General features: G+C 47.6%; 1 protein-coding gene across 3 annotated transcripts in view; it reads left to right on the top strand.

The window, feature by feature from the left end:
• The window catches only part of RUBCNL (rubicon like autophagy enhancer), a 241673-nt gene that overhangs the window by 149238 nt on the left and 70016 nt on the right, over positions 1 to 22419 (top strand). For 2 of the 3 annotated variants that reach the window (XM_078657322.1, XM_078657321.1), the window contains exon 1: positions 10296 to 10490. The exons of the other annotated variant lie outside the window; for it this stretch is intronic. In XM_078657322.1, coding sequence (XP_078513448.1) covers positions 10323 to 10490 — 168 coding nt within the window. In that variant the 5' untranslated portion in view covers positions 10296 to 10322. Of the gene's footprint in view, positions 1 to 10295; positions 10491 to 22419 lie in introns of those variants that run through there. 3 annotated transcript variants of the gene reach the window in all.

Genomic DNA, 22419 nt, shown 5'->3' with positions numbered 1-22419 from the left:
ATAGGGTGACAGATGCTTCAGTTCCAGAAGTACATGGTGGAGGGTGGTAGGGAAGGGAGGGTCAGGACCGTTGTCCACTGTTTAGATATGTGTTTTTCATTGTTATCATTTTTGTTCACTGTCCACAGCACTCTAATATCTGACCAACATGCATGCATTTTGACCCCACGCACTATAAAGCAAGGATCAGAATCACAACCCCTCAAAGCTCCACATGAGCCCCCTAGAGGGCTAAGGCTCAGTGACTCCTTAACCTCACGCACTTAACATGACGCACATAGTTAACAAGGGCAACTCCCTTCGAGTCCTATCATGGAACGTCAATGGGATGCTTGATCGCATCAAGCGCACAGTGGTCCTGATATACTCTTCAAGAAACCCACCTCCTGGGGACCCAATGCTCCTTCCTCGCATGGTACGGGTTTGACAGGTGTGCCACTCTGGCTTCAAATGAGGCTTGCGGGGGTAGCAATCCTTCTGCGGCGAAGCCTTCCCTTCATTCTCACCCATGCCACAAAAGACCCACAAGGCCGGTTCATAGTTTTATCTGAGATGCTAGAAGGGAACACCCTCCACTTGATATTCATATATGTCCCACCCATCACACTCACATCATCGCTGAGACAACTCACTGACATTGTCTCCCCCCTGCCCCTGGGGCAGACGGTAATAAGGGGCGACTTTAACGCAGTCATGCAGCCTACGCTCGAGACCATGGACATATCCTCTACTGGTAGGATAGCGCTTCCAAAAAGGCTTGTTGACTGGCAGTGACCCTGGGCCTATGTGAAGTATGAAGAGCCTGGAACCCCAGAAGCTCCCATTGCACCCTCACCTCAGCGGCACACCACACACAGGCACGAACTGACATGATTTTCATGCCGGCCCCCGAATGCCAAAGAGTAACTGACATCGTTATCCTTCCCCGAGGAAATTCAGATCACTCAGGCCTGCTCCTGCATCTAGGGGAATCCCTGACATGCTTCAATCAGTATGGCGGCTAAACGCCTGGTTTCTATAAAAAAAGAGAGTTCAAAAGAGCACTAGGAGAAGAACTACGCTAATATTTCCTCATCAACCTAGACTCAGTCCTCTTCCAGAGCACCCTATGGGAGGCAAGTAAAGCTACTATCCGGGAAGTAGCCAGAGGCTAGATCCAGGCACAACAGCTATCCCAGAATAGCTGACTGGCCCTTCTCGAGGTGCAGGCAAACCTCTTGGAGACTGGCTTAACCAGGGTGCCAGACGAAGCGTATGACAGGCAGCTTGCGATCACATGCGAAGAGATTAAACAAGTCTTGCTACAATCGGCCAAGTTGCTATGGCGTTCCTCTGTTGCCTGAGTGTACAGCTGGGGTGACAAGGACAGGAAATTGTTGCACAGATTGGCTTCGTACCCTCTGGCGAGCCGAATAGTCCCCGAGGTCGGCAACCTTTCCGGGGCCACTCAACACACATCACCCGCAATCGCACATGCATTCGCTGACTACTATGTCTGCCTATATTCTGCCCATAGGCCTGAAGCCTCCCTTCCGGGTATGGTTGACCAGAGAAATATCTGTCTCTCCTGCCTAACAGACACTGAGGCAGCCGGCCTGGAGCTCCCCTTTACCCCAGATGAAATAAGCAATGCAATCTCCTCGCTAGCGTTTGTGAAAATGCTGGGCCCAGATGGTTTCCCACAAGAATATTACGCCCCCTACTGAGACCTACTGGTCCCCCATCTCTCCAAATTATTACGTCGCAGAGGTAGGGGCATTTCCTCCTGAGACGGACGTGGCGACCATAGTGGGTATCCCCAAGACTAAACTGCCCTCATCAGCCTGTGCGGACTACCACCTTTTTTCATCAATTATTACCAAGATAAAGATATATGCCACGATCCTGGCCCAACGCCTGGACCCATTCCTTAATAAACTGGGCCACCTGGACCGATGCAGCTTCATGCCAGCGCGTAGCACCAATCATTGCTTATGACGCCTTCACCTGGCTCTCGTGAACTGCCAGTTACTAACCCCCAACCTAGCGTTCCTCCTTGTCGACTTTGAAAACACCTTTGACACAATCGATTGGCTCTACCTGGAAGACGTGCTAACAATGATGGGTCTGGGTCAACACTTCCGTTGTTTCGTCCGAGTCCTGTACTCCAATCCCAGAACTAGAGTACTCATCAATGGGGCCCTCTCTGAGGCATTCCGATTCAGAGAGGTACAAGGCAGGGCTGTCCACTCTCACCCCTCCTATTCACGCTGGCGATGGAAGCCTTGGCGTGCCTTACTCGGACTGATGACCTAATCCAGGGCTGGTCCTGGGGGAGCCACCACATCGACAAAATCGCCTTGTATACTGACGACGTCCTCCTCTTCCTGGCTGACCCGGCCCGCTCTAGCCCCAGGTGTATTCAGACCCTTCAGGCCTTTGAGAGCGTCTCTGGGCTCCGGCTCAACCTGGCAAAATCGACCTTGGTACCCCTTCACCTCTCCAGGAAATGTTTGATTGGCAATCAACCATTTCCATCAGGTGGCAGTCGTTTTAATAGCTGAGAAAATGGATAGCCTTACTTCCCGAACTAGAATGGGCACTAAATATTACACCACTCGTCAAGAAGGTCACAGAGAATCTCAGATGCTGGCAAACCCTACCACTAAGTCCACTCGAAAAAGTGGCCCTGTTCAACATGATGATCCCTACCGCTTCTTGTACATCATTCAGAACACCCCTTTCCACTTCCCACGAAGCTGGTTTAAAGAACTGAATAGCATGGCTACTAAGTTTCTGTGAGGAGGGGAGAGACCACGTATAGCCCTCACCCGATGCTGGATCCCGCCCTTCGATGGAGGCATGGGCCTGACTGATCTCTATCTGTATTACTTAGCCACCCGGCTTCTCATCCTTCATGACTGGCTCAACGGGGGCTGGTCAGACCCGGCCTACAAAACCGAGCTAACAGACATGGACTTCCCCCAAATACAGGCAATCCTATATGGGAGTCCAGTACCCAGAGCACTATCATTGGTGACCCGTGCGGTTCTATTGGCCTGGCGTTAGGCCCTACGATAAGCACAATGGGTTAACAAACTGAGTCAGCAAACACCTCTCTGGAAGGGCGTGTGGCTAGGGGAGGTGGCAGCACTAGAGGGATTCAAAAGATGGGACCAAATTGGTATATCACAATTGGGTGACATATGGGTGGGGGGACACATTAGAACGTTCCAAGACTTGCAGGGGTGCTATATCCTTCTTCTACACAATTTTACAAATACCTGCAGCTGCGACATGCCCTTAGCACCCATCTATCGTACGGCACCGCACTTCCCGAATTAAGTCCACTGAAGGCGCAGGTCATGATGGGGAACATGGGGAAGGGGGAGTATAGCGGATATACTGCACCCTTACTTATAATGGCCCAACAACGCTTGACCCGCTCAGACGCCAGTGGGAGGGGTGGCTGGGCCCCCTGGAAGATGAAGAGTGGCGCGATGCCCTTATGGCCCCCAAGACAATTAGCACCTCGGCCAGACTCAGCCTAATTCAATTATTCTATCTCCACATCACCTACCTTACCCTTGAGCACCTCTGTAGGGCAGGACTATGTCCCTCACCGAACTGCACACCCTGCAGACAAGAGCCGGCAGACTTTTACCACATGGTCTGGTCCTGTCCCCGCTTTACCCTGTATTGGGATACAATAGAATCCGAACTCACAAATGTCCTGGGCTGGCAGGTGCCCCATAACCCCCTACACTTCATCCTGGGTGTCATGGATGGCTTAGATGGGTCCCGAGCAGATACATTATTTCTAAGGACGGCTACCATGGTGGCCAAGCGCTACATCGCCGCAACATAGTCACAGCCTGAATGCCCAAGAGTAACTAAATGGCGCAGGGGAGTAGACTCGTGTGCCACCCAAGAGAAGACCTTGTTTGGGGCCAGGGGGTGCCCAGCTAAACACAAGAGGGTCCAGGGCAAATGGTCAAATCAGTTGGGATGAATGGGTCTTGTGTCTTTCTACATGCATTGAATGTACTGTTTATGCATTGTGGATCTGGACTGATATGCATGTTTGCGCACAACCACTGCTGATACACACTGAAGTGCCAATGGCTAGTGATCAATTGTGCTGTAATAATGTTTTTGTTCTTCAAAAAATCAATAAAGTTGATTATCAAAACAAAAAAAAAGGCCATCATGTTCAAGACGTTAACTAGGAATGCCCAAACCTTTACCAATAGAATAAAATTTGACGTAATTCACCATGCTAATTGTACTAAAGCTCTTTGTTGGTAAAAACACTACAATTATTTTGGGTGCATCCTACATATAACTGCTCCTGCTTTGTTATATATAAATAAATGAAAAAGACATGACTGGAGATTGACTGTACTTATTTTAATTACTTGTGCCATAATGCCTCTGAATTTAAAACCCTCTACAACTTCCTGGTGAGAACCTGGACTCCTCTCCCTTGCTACACAATGGGAATTAACAGAAAGTACCGTGGTTATAGTGGAGTGCAGTAGTAGGTTAAGCACTGTTAATCCGTGGTAAATCAAATTCCCAATAATCGATAATGCCCAGAAATGACTAACTGCCCAAAGGTCTAGAGAAAATGCCTTACACTCATGTAGATATTTACATCAAATATAGTCAAATTATAATTTGGCATTACAGTGTTTTGGTTTTAACTGATAAAAATCAGCAAAACCCTATCCGAGAGAAAAAACTCTTATTACTTGATACAAATATGCCAAACAGACAAATGAGATGGCCGGAATGCCTACAAATAGTCTAAGCAACTGACAAACACTCTGGGTAGCATTCCAGTCAATCTCTTTCCACACATTGTTCCTCTACGGACAGATGCATGCCTAATTCAAATCAACTCTGATGCTGACCCTCAAGGGAAAAGTCCATCTCAAAATGCCAGGAAAGGCCGTCTCCAGAAGGGAGAGCACAAGCAATCCCAGGCCAGTTTGAGCAATGGTGGGCTTCATCAGAGAGATATAGCCTGGAACCTGTGGCACAGTGAGCAAGGGACTTCTGCATTTCCTTGGCCTCTTAGGAAGTCATAACAAACACACAAGCAATGAAGAAAGGAGTTAATGCCTGCAAGTAGACTTGACTACTGTGAATCGCTCTAGATAGCATTATGGCATACCAAGCAAGGGAACCACAATCAGTGTACCCTTGGGCATTACATCAAACATACAAAAGCTGATAGGTGGAATGGTTGCAAAGAGCCTAAACTACAGGTAATTTTTCTGGGTAGTGTTTCAACCCATCGTTTTTTGCCCACTATGCCACTTTATATAGAGGCCCACATTATGCAAGTCAATCCTGACCCTGCTCCTCATGAGAACAGTCCAGGCCAATCTGCCTGACAAAGCCCTCTGGAGAAGGGAACATATGCAACCTAAGACTGGTGTTGCTCAATATACGAAGCAAACATAAGGAGATGATGGACAAAGCACTGAAAGTTTTCAGACACTCACCCCCAATCACAGATCTGAGTTGAATCCATCATCATTCTTTAGCTCACTTCGCCACCCCATTTCAGACCCAGCCATATGGAAATCACTCTTGACCCTGTTCCTCATGGGAACAGTCCAGCCCAAACTGCCAAGGCAGGTCTTCCTTGGACAAGCATCCTGGGAACGGTATGGTTTCTCATCAGCCAGGCTAGCTTGAATCGGATGTAGGTCAGTACAACGCGATCTTTCAGATCGCTGTACTTTACAACACTGCCATTACAACACAAGTCGTTACAACGACTTGCGTTGGTGTGCGCGGATTGAGGATTATTATAATGTTATATTCCAACACCAGCCCACGTAACAGTAGGGAAGGTGTTGGAATATAAAATTACAATATTCCTTATCAAACAGCGCCATCCAGCGCAAGTCGTAGTAGTAGTAGTAGTAGTAACGACTTGCGTTGTAATTGCATCGTTGTAAAGGTAGTGTGGTGTAAACACAGCGTCGTAAACGATGTTTCCCGCTTGAATCCAGTGGCAAAGTGAGCAAGGAACTTTTCAGACACTCACCCCCAGTCACAGATCTGGGTTGAATCCATCATCGTTCTTTAGCTCACTTCACCACCCCAGTTCAGACCCAGCCATATGCAAATTAGTCTTGACCCTGTTCCTCATGGGAACAGTCCAACCCGATCTGCCAAGCCAGGTCTTCCCTGGACCGGAAACAGGCATCCTGGGACCAGTTTCGGGGTAACACTCCTCATCAGTCAGTCTAGCTTAAATCCAGTGGCAAAGTGAGCAAGGGACCCACGTCTGGGCATACCCTGACAACTTAGGGAAAACAAAGCAAACACAAGGAGATGATGGATGGAGCGCTGAAACCTTTCAGACACTCACCCCCAGTCACAGATCTGGGTTGAATCCATCATCGTTCTTTAGCTCACTTCACCACCCCAGTTCTGACCCAGCTATATGCAAATCATACTTGACACAGTTCCTCATGGGAACAGCCCAGCCCAAACTGCCAAGCCAGGCAGTGCATCATGGCCATGAATCTTTTGTTTTTCAACAACAACCTCTCACTTTGAGAGTTTGCTTATGAAAAGCATGCAAATAGAACATGCATGCAAATAGAACATGGCACCTGCACAGTAGAGCTACGGTGCCTTCAGCCAAACTGCCCATGTTGGGGGCTCGTCTGAATGCACAGGGAGCTCCTTCTGCCTGGTAGACAGCTTTAAATATGGAATGTTTTCCTTCACCAAGGAAGTGGGGTGCAATCCACTGTGCTGAGTTGGCAGAAACAAGCCCATTACTGCGAACAGGGATAAATTGTGCCTCTTGCCTCTAAGAAACTGGGAAAGAAATGATCATGTAGCCGTTGACTCTTACCCATTATCATGGTCACATACTACCAGTAAATATTTAGGGGCCCAGATATACCTTTCGGTGTTGGCCTCATTGCGCGTAACAATAGGAAGACAATTAGTGCAATCAGAATCTCGGTGCATTTCTGGAATCGTTTGCACTTCTTAATGGGGAAGGCGGGTGCCACTATCCAAAATGGTGATACTCTCACGATTGCCGTATTTTTTGTTAAGTTACTTAAAATATTAACCCGACTTGATGTAAAGAGCTGAGTCGATTATTGATGGGTATAATTTCTAAATAGGGGTAGACATACAGTTGTCCTGGTCAAACTTCATCTGCCCCCCCCTCCCACCACCCGACGTGGAGGGCTAGGAGCACCAGATTACAACTTCCTTACATTTCTGCACAATTACAATGTGTGACTGAATGGCCCCCACATCGCAATCTTGGAGAATCCCAATTGTTACATTATGGGGTACACTGGTTGGGAAATAGAGTAACTGCCAGTCAATCTCTGATGAAACTAACAATGCAATTGAAGGGCACCACTTTGGCTGCGGATGTGCACCTTGTGAGTGAGCAGAATGCTGTCACTCACAGTGACGTTAGCCTATGACTGAAGCGCAGGGGTGTTGTGAAACCCCGGCTTTAGCAGCTACAGCAGGGGTGGGGATCTTGATGGGCCTCTTTTGTCTGCAAATCGGCAGATAAAGTCTTAATATTAAAGTGATATGGTGGGTGGGTGGGTGACTGAGTGTGTGGGTGAAAAGAAGTATTTAAGGATGTATGTGTGAGAGAAAAGGTGGATAAATGGGTGAGCGAAAGGGTGGATGAATGAATGGCTGGACAGATGGATGAATGAATGGGTGAATGGATTGATGAGTGAAAGGGTGAATGGATGGATGAGTTAAAAGAGGAAGATGGATAGATTAGTGAGTGGATGGATGAGTAAAAGGGTGGATGGATTGATGGACAGATGGATGAATGGATGCGTGGACGGGTGGACAGATGAGTGAAAAGATGGATAAGTGAGTCAAAGGGTGGATGGAAGTTGAAGAGAAGATGGATGGATGTGTGAGTGGGTGAAAAGGTGGATATATGGAGAGTGTAAGGGTGGGTGGGTAGATGAATGATGGATAGATGCCGGATGAAAGTGGAAATGGATTGATTGGTGGACGGTGGATAGAGGAGTGAAAGGATGAATAACTGAGTGAAAAAGTGGATGGAAGAGTAAAAGGGAAATGAATGGATGGATGAGTGGAAGGATGATGTAAGGATGAATGAGTGAAAGAATGGAAGGATGGATGAAAGGGAGGATGAATGGAAGGATGAAAAGGTAGATGGATGATGAGTGAAAGGCTAAATGGATGAATGGATGAGTGAAAGGGTGGATGGATGAGTGAAAGGAAGGATGGATGGGAGAGTGAAAGTATGGATGTCTGAGTGAAAGGGTGGATGGATGAGTGAAAATGAGGATTGATTGATGGATGGATGGATGTATGGAGTGAAAGGGTGGATGGATGGGTAAGAAAAGAATGGGTAGACTGGATTGGATTGGATGGAAGGATGGATGGTTTTATTTCGTTTCAAAACTTTTATTCGGTTATCACATAGCAGAACCATAAAAAGTACAAGCACACCAAAAAAATATTGCAATACATATTAAAATCTCAGTATTTTGATACAATTTAAAAACTATTAATCGTTTAAAAACCTTTCTAAAAAATTTCATTAAAATGTTGTACAGGAGAACAATAAATCAGGTTAACGAAAGCTCATACTTTACAGCGAATTTTTAAACATGATTTTAAAAAGCAGGCTACACACTTAGCAGCATATTGTGAATCTAGAAACTGCAGGCACAAATGAGCGGGCCGGCAGGTTCTCAGGCCCATTTAACGAAGAAGGGGAATGATCCATCGCTTGCGGCGGAGCTCATAACATCTGCAGAACAAAGTTACATGCATTGAAGACTGGGATGATCTTCCGTCACATGGACATTTCATTAAATCATTCGACCAGTCATGTTGGTTGGGAAAGGTAACAAGGCGGAAAAAAGAGTTAAATCGAAACCTAGTCAAAACATATTTTTCGTAGTTGGTTAGAAAAAATGTTAATTAAAGCTGAATACCAGGAGCTGTCTGAACCGATAGAATCTGTACATTAGATGATTTAAATACTTCTAGGGAAAGACGCAGATCTCTGAGATGGATTAAACAAAGATTCTTCAGGTCTTTCCTAGTGATGTCTGACATTGTCATAGGCTCAGAGAAGTAAATAGTATGGTTCAAATCCTTGAAGAAATTGGAGACATATAGTAGCCAGGGGATTTTGCTCCAATTTGTTAGAGCTAAGCAATTGGTAATCAATGTGCGGGTTAGATGGCATTGCGTTTTGGTCCAAATACGGTGCCACAACAGGATCGGCTGGCATCTGATGGTTTTATAAATGGGTGGATGGAGGGATGGATAGAGAGGTTTGGAGATGGATGGATACATTTGGATATGAATGGGCAGACAATGGACAGGGGGTGGACTGATGAAAGACTGAAATGTGGATGAAAGAATGAGTGGATGACAGAATGTAAATGTCAAATGGTGGATATCACTGCATAGGTGGAAGCATGAATGGATAGATGATTGGATAGAAGAGCCAAACAAGAGAGATCTTCTAGGGAGGGTCGCAATTACTTTTTTTGCTTGCTTGGTGCCATAAGAGCTTTGGTTCAAAGTGGGGGGGTATTTTGATTTTCAGGCTACTCTCTTGCTGAAGTGCACACTTAGCGCTACATAGAATCACCTCTAACACTGAGCATTGGTTTTCCTAAGGCTTACCTCAAGGATTACTGTTTTTACGTTTTGATACATTGAATCGATATGTGCACAATATGATTTTTTTCGTATACATGTTTCTCAAATAAATTATGCTAAATGCAAGAACTGTTTTCTCTTTAGTTTTGCCTACGATGCTCTGTATGTTTAATTAATTCGTTGTTTTCATATTGGGGATTTTTCCCGGTGTGTTGCAAACTGTAAGCAATTACCACTTGGCACCCTCCAATGCTTAAATTCTTTCTTCCTTGCCTACGCTCTATTTATTTTCTCCAATGTCGCTGGTGTCCACAAAGGCCACCTTACGTTTAATTTTTAGAATCTAAAGTGCCAGGCATACGAAACATAACCTTGTGAAAAATAAAATATACAGAAGGCGATCTTTAACTGATCACCTAACTGAATTTCACAAAAGGCTTGGTCAATGAAAGAGAAAAGCCGCGTCCTGCAGCTGTCACGAGGTGACCCTGGGGCCAGGGGGTCAGCAGTTGGTGTGTGGGCCTCTGGTCACACCTCGACCACTCGCTGGCCGCGTGCTCCATTCACAAATTTCAAAGCTACTCGGTTTCCCTTCTCCTAGAGGCGTGCGCCTGCGGCGGTGACCGCCCCTCGGAGGCGGCGCTTGGCTGGTGCCACCTCCCCTGCCAATGGTATTCACAGGGGAGGAGAGGCAGGGAAGGACTCGTTTCCGCGACCGACTCCCCTGTTTCAAACCTTCCTCTGGTGCCACTGACGCCTGCTGCTGCGTTTTCAGCCAGTTCACCTGCGAGGACAAAGAGGCGCAGAGCGCCCGGGAGTCGGTGCACCCGCAGCGGGTAAGTCTTAGAGGTGGGCGCTGCAATGCTAGGACGAGGGAACCGGTGACCCTGGGCAGGCGCGCCTTGTCTCCCGCACTCCCCTTTGCGTGCGCTGTACGGGCGCCGAACAACGAATTTATGCTCATTTCCTACCTGTTCCAATAACTTGGAATGTTTACCCACCTTTGTTTCTGGTCAGTTTCAGTTTATTCCTGCGTGGCTACAGCGGGAATTAACTTCAGCCTTCCCGGCTCGCGGGTTTTGATACGTGGTTCACAAATTGAATATTTTCTTTCCATTTGTTTTGATTTTCATAATTCCTGACTTTTTGAGAGGGGGCGTAGATAGGCCTCTGCGGGGCAGGGGTGTTGCTTCCAGGGGGAACCTATTCTATCTCATGCCTTCCCTTGGTGATGATACGGAGGGGGAGGGCGTTACGCCACTGCTTTGAGACTTCTATAGTGCGAGCGGGAGACTTCACTCAAGCTCTCCTACTTCCTTACTTACACCTAGCTGTGCCACTTTTTTTTTTTTTTTTAGTAAATTGGGCCTCCTTGTTTCATCATGTGTTGCACCTGACCAGCGCTCGGTCTGTGTTTACGTATGTGTTATAGGTGTATAGCAGAGCGCAGCACACCACGTTTGCAATAAGCTCATATTGTGGTGGTGTTGCTGTACCCTGCATAGTAATTTCCCTAATCGAAAAGGGGTTACAGAAAAGTTCGATCATTGCTCCGCCAGCAATGAAATAAACCTGAAAATGATCCTCTTTCGTGGGTCGCTGACGAATCACTGGTTAGCCCCTGTGAATTTGTAAACCAGGTTGTGCGTAGCCGGCTTTGCTGAGCTAGCTAGAGCTGGATTCGATTATTCACGGGGACAGTTGATCGATGAAAGCGGGACGCATCTATCTCGTGTTTTATAGATGCTGGGCGTAGAGCTGTACTCTAACTCCTTACAATGCATAAAATATCAACTGGAAGAAGAACGATCACACCCGGGCAGGAGGGGATATGCAACCGCGCGATTAGTAGGCGATGTTTAAGGGCGTGGGGAGATACAAAAAAAAATCCGACTATCCTCTTTGTCAGATTTCTAAGGTTGATCGCACCCCCCTCACAATAAATAATTCTTTATTCGGCTATTAATAAATGATCAAAAAAGTACAATTAAAAACACATACGATGTAGCACACATCATAGAACAGAAAAGCTATGAATAAATATACAATAGTCCCCTCACAGCTAGACCATTACATTTATTGCAAAGAATAACATTCCCCCTTCTTGATGACAATCTGTGACCATTTTATCCCTAGCAAATCTCGCGAGACAGGTTCACTTTACTCCTATATGAGGCAGTGGACTTTTAGCTGCATTTTGGATATGTGTAATAAGGCAGTTTAAAGGTCCTGGAGCCACAGATAGTGTTGGCATGCACTGTTTCTGTAATAATTTCTTTCGCTGGAACTGAAAGGAGAGAGAGAACCTGCAAATGTTTCTAATTTGGGAGTCCAGGTTTAGTTTGTCTTCAAAAATCCAGAGTGTTGTCTTCCTTTCAAAGATAGCCTTTTGGGGCAGAGTAGGTGTGGTTGGGGTAGGCAAAGGAGCATCAGTTAGCTGTTTGGCCCTATTACCTCGTCTCTACTTTTTTGTTTGCTCTAGTGTGTTTCAGCTCCTATAATTAATTTCGTTGACCACCTTGTTCAGGCCGTCTGACAGTTCTCAACTCGAGGCAATAAAAAAAGGTTGAAGTAATAAAATAAGTTTTCTCCAATACATGAAGAGTTGCCATGTGTGAGACATGATAGAACATATTTTTGAGTGTGGCATCATTAACTTCTATATTTCAGTGGGCTGCAATTTCCAGCATTTTGTAAAACTATTCAGTTTCTGGAAAGGTCACAATCATAAAGTTGTTAACTGCTCTAAGTACTACTTTGATTTGCTACAGTGTGAATGTGAAAGTTTGCTGGTTTGGGCATTTGGGGCTAGAAGATGATTCTTTATTAATTCTTACCCCACCCCCCCCCCGTACTTCACTCTTTTTATCAATTCTGATGAAATCTGCGAGGCCCCAGGCCTCAAATGTACACTGATATTTACCTTACAGCTACATAATATTAATTATTCTAGAGGGTAAACAAAGGTCCAGATGTAGAAAGGCAAAGGCAGTCCGGGTCAATGATCATAGGATCATGTGATTGTTTTTTTGTTGTTGTATTGTTTACCTGGGTTTGTGGCGTGTAGCATTAACCTATTATGGTGTTTTGGGGCGTTAGCCTGCAAACCTGGGTCTAGGGTTGTGGGTTTTCTCAGCATGCTTCACTTGAGGGGTTGGACTTCAGTCCCATGTCCCCTAGTTTGTTGCTGTAGTTTCGTTTTTGTGGTGGTTTGGATTTTGGCCACCCACTTAAGCTCTGACCTTGCCAGTCACTTGTTAGGATCTGATTGTTAACAGTGCTGATGTACTGCCTACATATGATATGAACAAGAGACCTGGTGGTGGGTAATGGATCTAATCTTGGTATTTTAGTCATGATTTTTGTTAAGGGATCACAGCATACCATATGGTACATCAATGGTCCTTGTGTCTGGTTGATGCATTCTTTGCACCCTGCTTATGTATGTGTGTTTTTATTCATTTCTTTTAAAGACAAATTTGAGTGGGTTTTTCAAATTGCATTATTCCATGTAGATATATATTTATAGACAATGCTCCCAACGGCTGGTCACTATACCGTAACCAGGGAACACGAACGACCTGGAGTTCTAGCCGGTATTTACTCTGGGGTGAATACCTGGGCTACACTACCTCGACCACTAAGGATTTTTGTGAATACTCTACTTGCCAGACTCTCTGGTGAAGTTCCTTATGCAAAAGGAATGAAACGCATTGGCTGATTTTAATTTGATTATAAATAAAGGAAGGATGATGGACTAATCTTGCTATCCCGACTTCATTTCTGGTGCACCCTCCTCTCAAAAGTACAATATTATTTATTATTACACTATCTGCAACCACGACTGTACGGACATGGTACCGTATGTATGTATGTACCACAGGAAATGAAGCTGTCATTTAATTTTAACGATGGGTGCGCCATGAACATTGCGATTGGCAAGAAACAACGGGAATGATGACGCCCCATTGCTGGCCGCTCATTGGCCAAGGATACACCTATTAAATGGCAGGACTGTTTAAAAGACTGGCCAATCATCGATGGCTTTTTCGCACTGATAAAGGCAGAAGCCAGAAACGCGTCTGCGGATATGACAAAGCCCATTAATGCCCCGAGTGTGCACCGGAGTTGCCCTGTGTTTATTGATCTTTTAAGCGGTTCCACCTCCGCTTTTCGGTTGCACCCGCCGTGAGTTCGGCTGGCCCTGGGTGGAATGGTGTTTTTTAGGTTTCGCCTGGCGTCGGAGTTCCTAGCTCCGCCCAGGAGAAATCTTATGTCCCTACAGTGTAGGGCTTAGTCCCGCCCTCTGTTCCATTGGCTAGCTCCATAAATGGAGGCTAGCCATTGGAACAGAGATCTGTCCGTCATGGCCGGACCAGATTCATGGGGGTTCCCGAGATTTTTTCGCTCTCCGCCTCTGCGATGTCGTCATCGCGGCCGTGGGCGTGTGCTATTTTTTTTTTTTTCCGTCTCGCCATGTTTTCCTCATTTTCACCGTGTCTTTTGCAGGGGTGGGCTGTGCACTGAGGCCGCTGATCAGGTAAGCAGCATTTCTTATTTAATAATTTTGTTTTTATCATGTTCCCGACCCCCTCCCGCTCTCCGTGTGCCCGTTCCCGCCCCTGCCCCCCCTCCCGCTCTCCGTTGCCCGTTCCCGCACCACTTAAATGCTTAAGTTGGTTGAACTCAGAGTCTCGGCCCCCAGGGGTGGGATGCTGCTGCGAGGTATGTGTGGAGTGCGCCGGGGTTAGTGCCCGCGGTTGTATGCAAACACTTCCTTCGTGCTGCCTGTACTGCCCCCTCAGACGCATGGCCTGCTTCCTGGGCCTCCCCCGCCCCTGTGTGTACACTGTACACAGTCCTGGCGCTGCCTCCGATGCACGGCCTGCTCCTGGGCCTGTGCTGCCCCGGTGTGTACACTACACACAGTATCACCGTGCACCGGAGCCCTGGCCGCACCTGCGGGACACACCGCCTGTTTGATGTGAAAACACTGGGAGCTGGAGGGAAGCGTGCCTGGTAATGCAGGTATTTATATAGCGCCAAACCCCGGGGGTGTCCAGGCACTTGTAACGAACAGCCAGGACATTTCACAAGCACCCTCTGGGCAGAGTGTGGCACTGCCTTCGCCACCCTTCGGAGCACAGCGTTAATGTACTTTCAGGGGCAGTGGAGCGTGTACGCACTGCTTGGGCTTTGAGGTCCTGCTCAGTGCCTCGGCCAGTCTGCTGTTCCAGTGGTCTGGGCGGGAAACTCCTATCCATCCGAACCTTGTGTCTCTACCGCTATTTATTCAATATTACCACACTGAGAGTAAAACATGACGATTGCACGCTTCTGCAGTAGGTGCATTATTCCAAAGCGCTGTCTTGTAAAAAACAAAACCCATGTGACCAGTAGGAAGAACATAGAACCCAGCAGCCGGTGCAGCTCACTAAGCATGCATGCAGGTTGCAGGCACCCTTCCGGGCGGTGCTTTAACCCAGTGAGCTATCTTACTGAACCTGTGACCTGAAGGATCTGATGAGCAGATCCCTGCAGCAGGCGCATTGACCACCTAAGCTATGTCTGCGGGATTGGAGTCAGTGCTCAGATTTCTGCCGCAGGTGCGTTGACCCTCCCACCCCCCAGCAGCACAGTCTAGAGCCGTACCCATTGCACACAGACTCCGCCCTCGGCGCGGGCAGCACACCAAGTCCTTGTTGCCACTGTACACAGAGGCGCACTCCCGAGTGCTATAAACAAACACCTTCGCCACTCCCCCCCGCACCCCGGGAGTGCCTCCTCCACCCCCACACAAACACAGGGCTCGCGAAGCATCAAAGGGGAGATCGGCGGGGGTAGCAACCGGCCCTGGGCACGGGCAACACATGCCACGTACGAACATACACCCCCGAAACCACCTGCCCATTCGTTCACATGCTCCTGGACCTTACCTGTATTCATACAACATCTGCCCGTGACATCATTTGCACCAGGCATCGCCTACCTTTAGTCTGACCCAGGTGTAATCTGCCCCTGCATCTTTGCCCCGGACCCCAGTGCTCTGAAGATCACCCGCTCCCTATCATCGCACAGCCCTTGCCAGCTTCCGGCCATGACATTTCTGGCCCTGGCATCGCCTTCCATCTACCTCTGCATAAGGTCTTGGTTCCTAGACACCACACAGGGGCGCAGCTTGGTGAGTGGGACTGGGGTGAAATTGTGGGGAAATCAGATTTCCCAACAATCAGGCTGGCATATAATGTTTAAAATGCATTTCAGACTTTGTAGAGCAAAGCTTTGAACGTGCGTAGTAGTCTCACTACAGAGGCAAACAACTACGCGGCACACGCAGAGTCACTTGGCAGCGCTGCTGCATAAAGCTATTGGCATTGTAAATGACAATGCCATTTATTTATCTGTTTTCAAAACCAACACATAAATAAAAAGTTTGTCATTTACAATGCCAATAGCTCTAACTTTTCCGAATGCGAAACCATTGCATTGTAAATGCTTGTTCTATGTATGTATGTGTGTGTATATATGTATATATATATATGTATTATATTATATATATATATATATATATATATATATATATATATATATATATATATATATATGTATGTATATAATCTCTCTGAGGTACCATGTCCGTACAGTTGTGGTTGCAGATAGTGTTTCAGCCCGGTTTAATAAGAGAATAATTAACTAATACTAAGTAACCCACCTAATGATGGGTGCATTGAGTCAAGGAAAGACCTGCTTAGGGGAATTGTTCCCCATAGTAGGAAGTGGCAAAGGTTCCTATCTATTCAAGTTCATGGGATGGAAGGCATCAGGAAGACTATGTTGATACCCTTCAGGTTTGTGACTTCGTATCTAATAGTAAGGAAGGTGAGGGGGGGGGGGGTGGTCAGGCCAACAATAATTGGTCATGTCATATATAACATGGCCTTAGAGCCTTGAAGATAGCAGAACGACCTGTCATTAGATGTTAAATGTGTCTGAAGCTTTAAAGGACTTTAGTAATAGGTCCCATATCGTTGCCGTAGGTTTTTTTCCATAGGCCCCTGTGAATAGCACAACTCTATGCTAGCCCCTAGTTCTCCACCTCTTTTCTCCATGCCAGTCTTAGGCACCCCTAGTGGGATGGGTATGCTCAGACGTGAGTTCCGTGCTCTCCATGCCACTGGAATCAAGCTATCCTGGCTGATGAGGCACACCCCGAGTCTTAGGAGGGGCAGCGGATTTCCACCTCCTGGTGATGCTGCGCTTAGCTGAAATGAGAGCCACGTCTGCAAATTTGGCCTGGACTTCATGACCCTTCCTCCGTCGGTAGATGCCTATAAGGCAATTTTCAGCCTTGTGCCATGATGTCCCCCCCCCCCCCCACTACTTCCCTCGTCGCTGCTGTGACCTGGCTCTAATAATTGAGTAGGGTGGCGGCGGGAAAATCCACTATTTCGTTAAGCCTACCCCTCCAACTTCCCTTCCCAAAACAGAAACCTGCAAGAAGGTTCCTCTTTAGCTGTGCAAAGAGGCTTTCCGCGTTGCCTGTTGTTGTTTCGGCCTTCATTTTCATTTCCGCCACTCCTCCGGAGATAAGAGACCCTTACAGTCACACGTTTGCTGTTTAGTCAACGTTTGTGGGAAGCAACTTGACGGACCACAAATCTTGTGGTGGACTTCCTTCAGGACAGAAGGGTATGACGTGCACAGTGGTCGAAGGGGCGTTGGCCAATCCCACAACCCGTTATTTTCCGATAGTTTCATCCCCACGGAGTTCATTCGGCTTCCCATTCAGAATCACTCCACATTACCCTTCTTTGAGACTCAAAAGTCAATTCAAATGGATTGGGTCCCTCTGGTTCTTAGCCTGCCAGTCATTAAAAACTGACATTGCAACAGGCCCTTGTCTGGTCCTCGTGAGCTTAATGCTACAGGCAGACTCCTCGAATTTTTTTTAGGGCTCGCCTGCTGATGCGCTTCAGCGCATAGCTGGCGAAGCTCTATAGGGGCTTATCCAGTGTTTATCCACTGGCGATTCCACTGGCGATTCCTTCAAGTGCATGTGCTTTTTAGGTCATTGCGCTTGCGCAAGCCCTAAAAAGCGCGTGCACAATGCCACCAGCCGCCTGCCTGCCTGCCTGGCATTACCACATCAAAGGCAGCCCTCCGAGCGCATTTCTCACCCCCTAATTATTCACGGCCGGCCGGCAGGCACATCAAAGGCTGCTGCTGCCGTGACTCGCATTTCTCCTCCCTCCTCCCCTATCACTGCCCAGGCCGGCCGTACTTTCTCTTTACAAGGGCCCCCATTCCTGAATCACTTGAAATCTCTCCACATTATTTGCATTTTGTTAATTAAAAAAATTAACTTCAACACAGCGTTGCACATTTTTCTCGACTTCGGAAGGATGAGTCCCAATCTCATTTGTACAAAGTGTTGTAATGGGATTATTGGAGAGTTAGAGAAACGTGCTCACAAGTTACATTTTTATGCATATCATCTGAGTAAATAAACAATAGCATGGTGCCGTTTGCGTCCTTGACTTGATCTGGTTTTTATTTTTATTTTGCTATTATTCTCACAAAGGCTAAGAAGGTCTGCCTACTTTAGTATTAAGTGCTATACGTCGCATAAGCAACAGCTAACCATTCACTCACCCACGCAACGCCACTCACCCATGCAACGCCACTCACCCACGCAACGCCACTCACCCACGCAACGCCACTCACCCACGCAACGCCACTCACCCACGCAACGCCACTCACCCACGCAACGCCACTCACCCACGCAACGCCACTCACCCACGCAACACCACTCACCCACGCAACACCACTCACACACGCAACGCCACTCACACACGCAATGCCACTCACACACGCAACGCCACTCACACACGCAATGCCACTCACACACGCAACGCCACACACACACGCAACGCCACACACACACGCAACGCCACACACACACGCAACGCCACACACACACGCAACGCCACACACACACGCAACGCCACACACACATGCAACGCCACTCACACATGCAACGCCACTCACACATGCAACGCCACTCACACATGCAACGCCACTCAACCACGCAACGCCACTCACCCACGCAACGCCACTCACCCACGCAACGCCACTCAGCCACGCAACGCCACTCAGCCACGCAACGCCACTCAGCCACGCAACGCCACTCAGCCACGCAACGCCACTCAGCCACGCAACGCCACTCAGCCACGCAACGCCACTCAGCCACGCAACGCCACTCAGCCACGCAACGCCACTCAGCCACGCAACGCCACTCAGCCACGCAACGCCACTCAGCCACGCAACGCCACTCAGCCACGCAACGCCACTCAGCCACGCAACGCCACTCAGCCACGCAACGCCACTCAGCCACGCAACGCCACTCAGCCACGCAACGCCACTCAGCCACGCAACGCCACTCAGCCACGCAACGCCACTCAGCCACGCAACGCCACACACACACGCAACGCCACACACACACGCAACGCCACACACACACGCAACGCCACTCACACACGCAACGCCACTCACACACGCAACGCCACTCACACACGCAACGCCACTCACACACGCAACGCCACTCACACACGCAACGCCACTCACACACGCAACGCCACTCACACACGCAACGCCACTCACACACGCAACGCCACTCACACATGCAACGCCACTCACACATGCAACGCCACTCACACATGCAACGCCACTCACACATGCAACGCCACTCACACATGCAACGCCACTCACACATGCAACGCCACTCACACATGCAACGCCACTCACACATGCAACGCCACTCACACATGCAACGCCACTCACACACGCAACGCCACTCACACACGCAACGCCACTCACACACGCAACGCCACTCACCCACGCAACGCCGCTCACCCACGCAACGCCGCTCACCCACGCAACGCCGCTCACCCACGCAACGCCGCTCACCCACGCAACGCCGCTCACCCACGCAACGCCGCTCACCCACGCAACGCCGCTCACCCACGCAACGCCGCTCACCCACGCAACGCCGCTCACCCACGCAACGCCGCTCACCCACGCAACGCCGCTCACCCACGCAACGCCGCTCACCCACGCAACGCCGCTCAGCCACGCAACGCCGCTCATCCACGCAACGCCACTCATCCACGCAACGCCACTCATCCATATGCAAAACGAAAAATGTCAAACTCTTCTATTGCGAGACCTATTGCATTTTCAATGCTTGTTTTAACAATGACTGTACAAACGTAATGGAATTCCATCTCAAGGATGCAGGACCCGTTTACCTTTCAATTGTTTTAATCGTGCATTCTTTGATTGTGTGCTTTTTCCAGGATATTGTGTTGTAGTTTTTCTCGTGCAGCATGTTGCTCTTATATGGAGCAGAGTCTCTGTATCTCCGGGTTCTCTTTGTGAGTGGCTGTTAATCACTTGCATAATTGCAAGCTCTGGAGCGGAGGCTGCAGATCGCGTTTTTCTGAAGGTGTCAGTCAGTCACATTGGGTAATAAAAGTGCGCCGAACACTTGCTCGTCAAACACTGGACTCTACAGAACAGTGGTCACGAGCTTCAATTGAATTTGTGTTTTTAAGTTTACTTTTTAGGCCATGTCCTTCCAAAAAAAAAATGTACATAAGCCACGACTTTTGAAAATGATTCATAGCTAAACCTTTTAGCTCATGGCTTTTTTGTGTTTTTGAGTGACTGCCATCTATTATTTTATTTTACCGGTTCTTGTTTCTGTAACGTGTACATTTTTTATATTCTCCTCATGTAACGTACTTGGTTCTATTGTGAAGCGCTGTGACACCTTTGGGTAAGGTTCGCGCTATATAAAAATACATAAAAATGGCTAAACCTCTTAGGCCATGCCCGTTTTAGAGGTCTCCTACTTATTTTATCCCACTTAAAGTCATCGGTGTGCCTTCTTCTTTAGATAGGGAGAGATCTTGGTGTTAGAGCCACAGCTGCCGCCTTTGCAACTGGGAACCGCCGATTGTGCAACTGTTAACCAGGTTCGAGTCCTGGCATTGCCTCAACAGCCTGTGATTTTGGGCACATCACCTAATCTCCCCGTGCCTGATTTCGTGATTACAAGCTGCTATATGGTCTACCCAGCATGGTGTAAGTCTCGACGCTAATACGTTGTTGATTCGACACCATTGCTCATGATTGAATCGGGATGTCCTTGTGAGGGCGAGGGTACCGTACCACTAGCTGTGCGCGCCTTGCCCTCCCTAAACCTCCCGCCCGCATTCTTCTCCTAGAACGCTGTTTTTCTCACCTTTTTAATCCACCCCGTCCCCCTTGGTGGTGTCGATTACTGGTTGCCCTTAAGTGTTTTCTTCCAGTAGCCAGCTGTCAGACTTTGAACATACACTTTTATATTTTGTGGTCGCAGAAGTCTGTTGTATTTAGTGTTTTGGCTAAAAGTAGCATTTAGGGATGCTCGCTGTCGACACTACAGACAAAACGGATGTAGTCGTGTCATCATTTGATTATTTTAGTCACGAATTGCCTATGTGAATTTTTGTTAGTTTTTATTGATTAAGTTATCAAATCTGGTGGCATCGAATGAGTTTTGATTGTGGTAGCTGCTCGTTTCCTGAGAACTTGTTAAATAATGTTTAGAACCATGTACTTACATAGAGCTTTCCATGTGCGTAAATATCTGGCTGTGGGAGTTGAATGGTTGTCACAGCCACAAACTTACTCATTTATGGGTATTCAAAAGCCACATAAAGAACTTTTCATACCCTGACAGATTGGCATTTAATCCTTTAATGGGCAGGAGAAAATCCCTTTACAGAATGACATAGGAGCACCTCCAAAAATTTGAAGTCACTTTACAGTGGAAAATATATCCCATATGGAGGGGGGGGGGAGATAAACACTAGTCGTTGTGTTTGCAGTTGTTCTGTGTTTTTTCTTTTTCTCCTCTTGCTAGTAAACTTACGGGTATATTATCGTCAGGCATAAGGGAATTCAGAAAACATTTTGAAGATACACCAATGTGGTTGCGACTGAAGTAGGTTTCCAGGCTCAAGTTGCAAACATTTTGAAAAGTCTAAACCGATATCGATGTGAAGCTCTACCCATGCCAAATGGCAGATTTACGTCTGTTTTTGAGAATGGCCTAGAATTGTCGTTTAGCGGTATGCAGGGAAATGGATTGACTGGGTGACTCTGCCCCACACCTGCGCATTGTGTCTGGAGCATTCCCGCTCATGGGTATAAAGGTATGAATTTTGGTAATTCACAAACCTTCCCAGCAGTGCACCTGGAAAAGTGGGCCTAGCGCAGTTTTTCAGGCATACAACAGGGGAATGTGTTGTGACATTTGCTGTTTCCTTAATGCAGTGGTATCCCGTGGGTATAGCCCGGGCTTTAAGTGAGTCCATCCCTCTGGGTCACACACCCACCAGAAATTAAATAGTGACCTTGTAACAGGTCCCACCTGGGCCGAGTCCATTTTCTAAACTTACCAGGCAAAACGCAAATACATTTCTTGTGATTGTAAAAAACTGTTACGGTAATCCATATCTGCATTGTACTTCCTTTTACATTTCATGTTTTATGTCCTTTTCAATTCTTTAACACTGTCTTTTACGGGAAGTTTTTTTTCCTGCCCCACTCTTGTATCGTGTATCTTTGGGAGTTCTGGTTGTGGGTGCCGCTTCCAATTGAGAGTGCTGGAATTGAGGCTAAAGGCAGTGCCAGTTTCTCACAGTGGCTATCATTGGG

This window comes from Lissotriton helveticus, chromosome 8 (assembly GCF_964261635.1).
Source record: "Lissotriton helveticus chromosome 8, aLisHel1.1, whole genome shotgun sequence".
NCBI lineage: Eukaryota > Metazoa > Chordata > Amphibia > Caudata > Salamandridae > Lissotriton > Lissotriton helveticus.
This window is presented reverse-complemented; position numbering and strand designations above follow the sequence as displayed.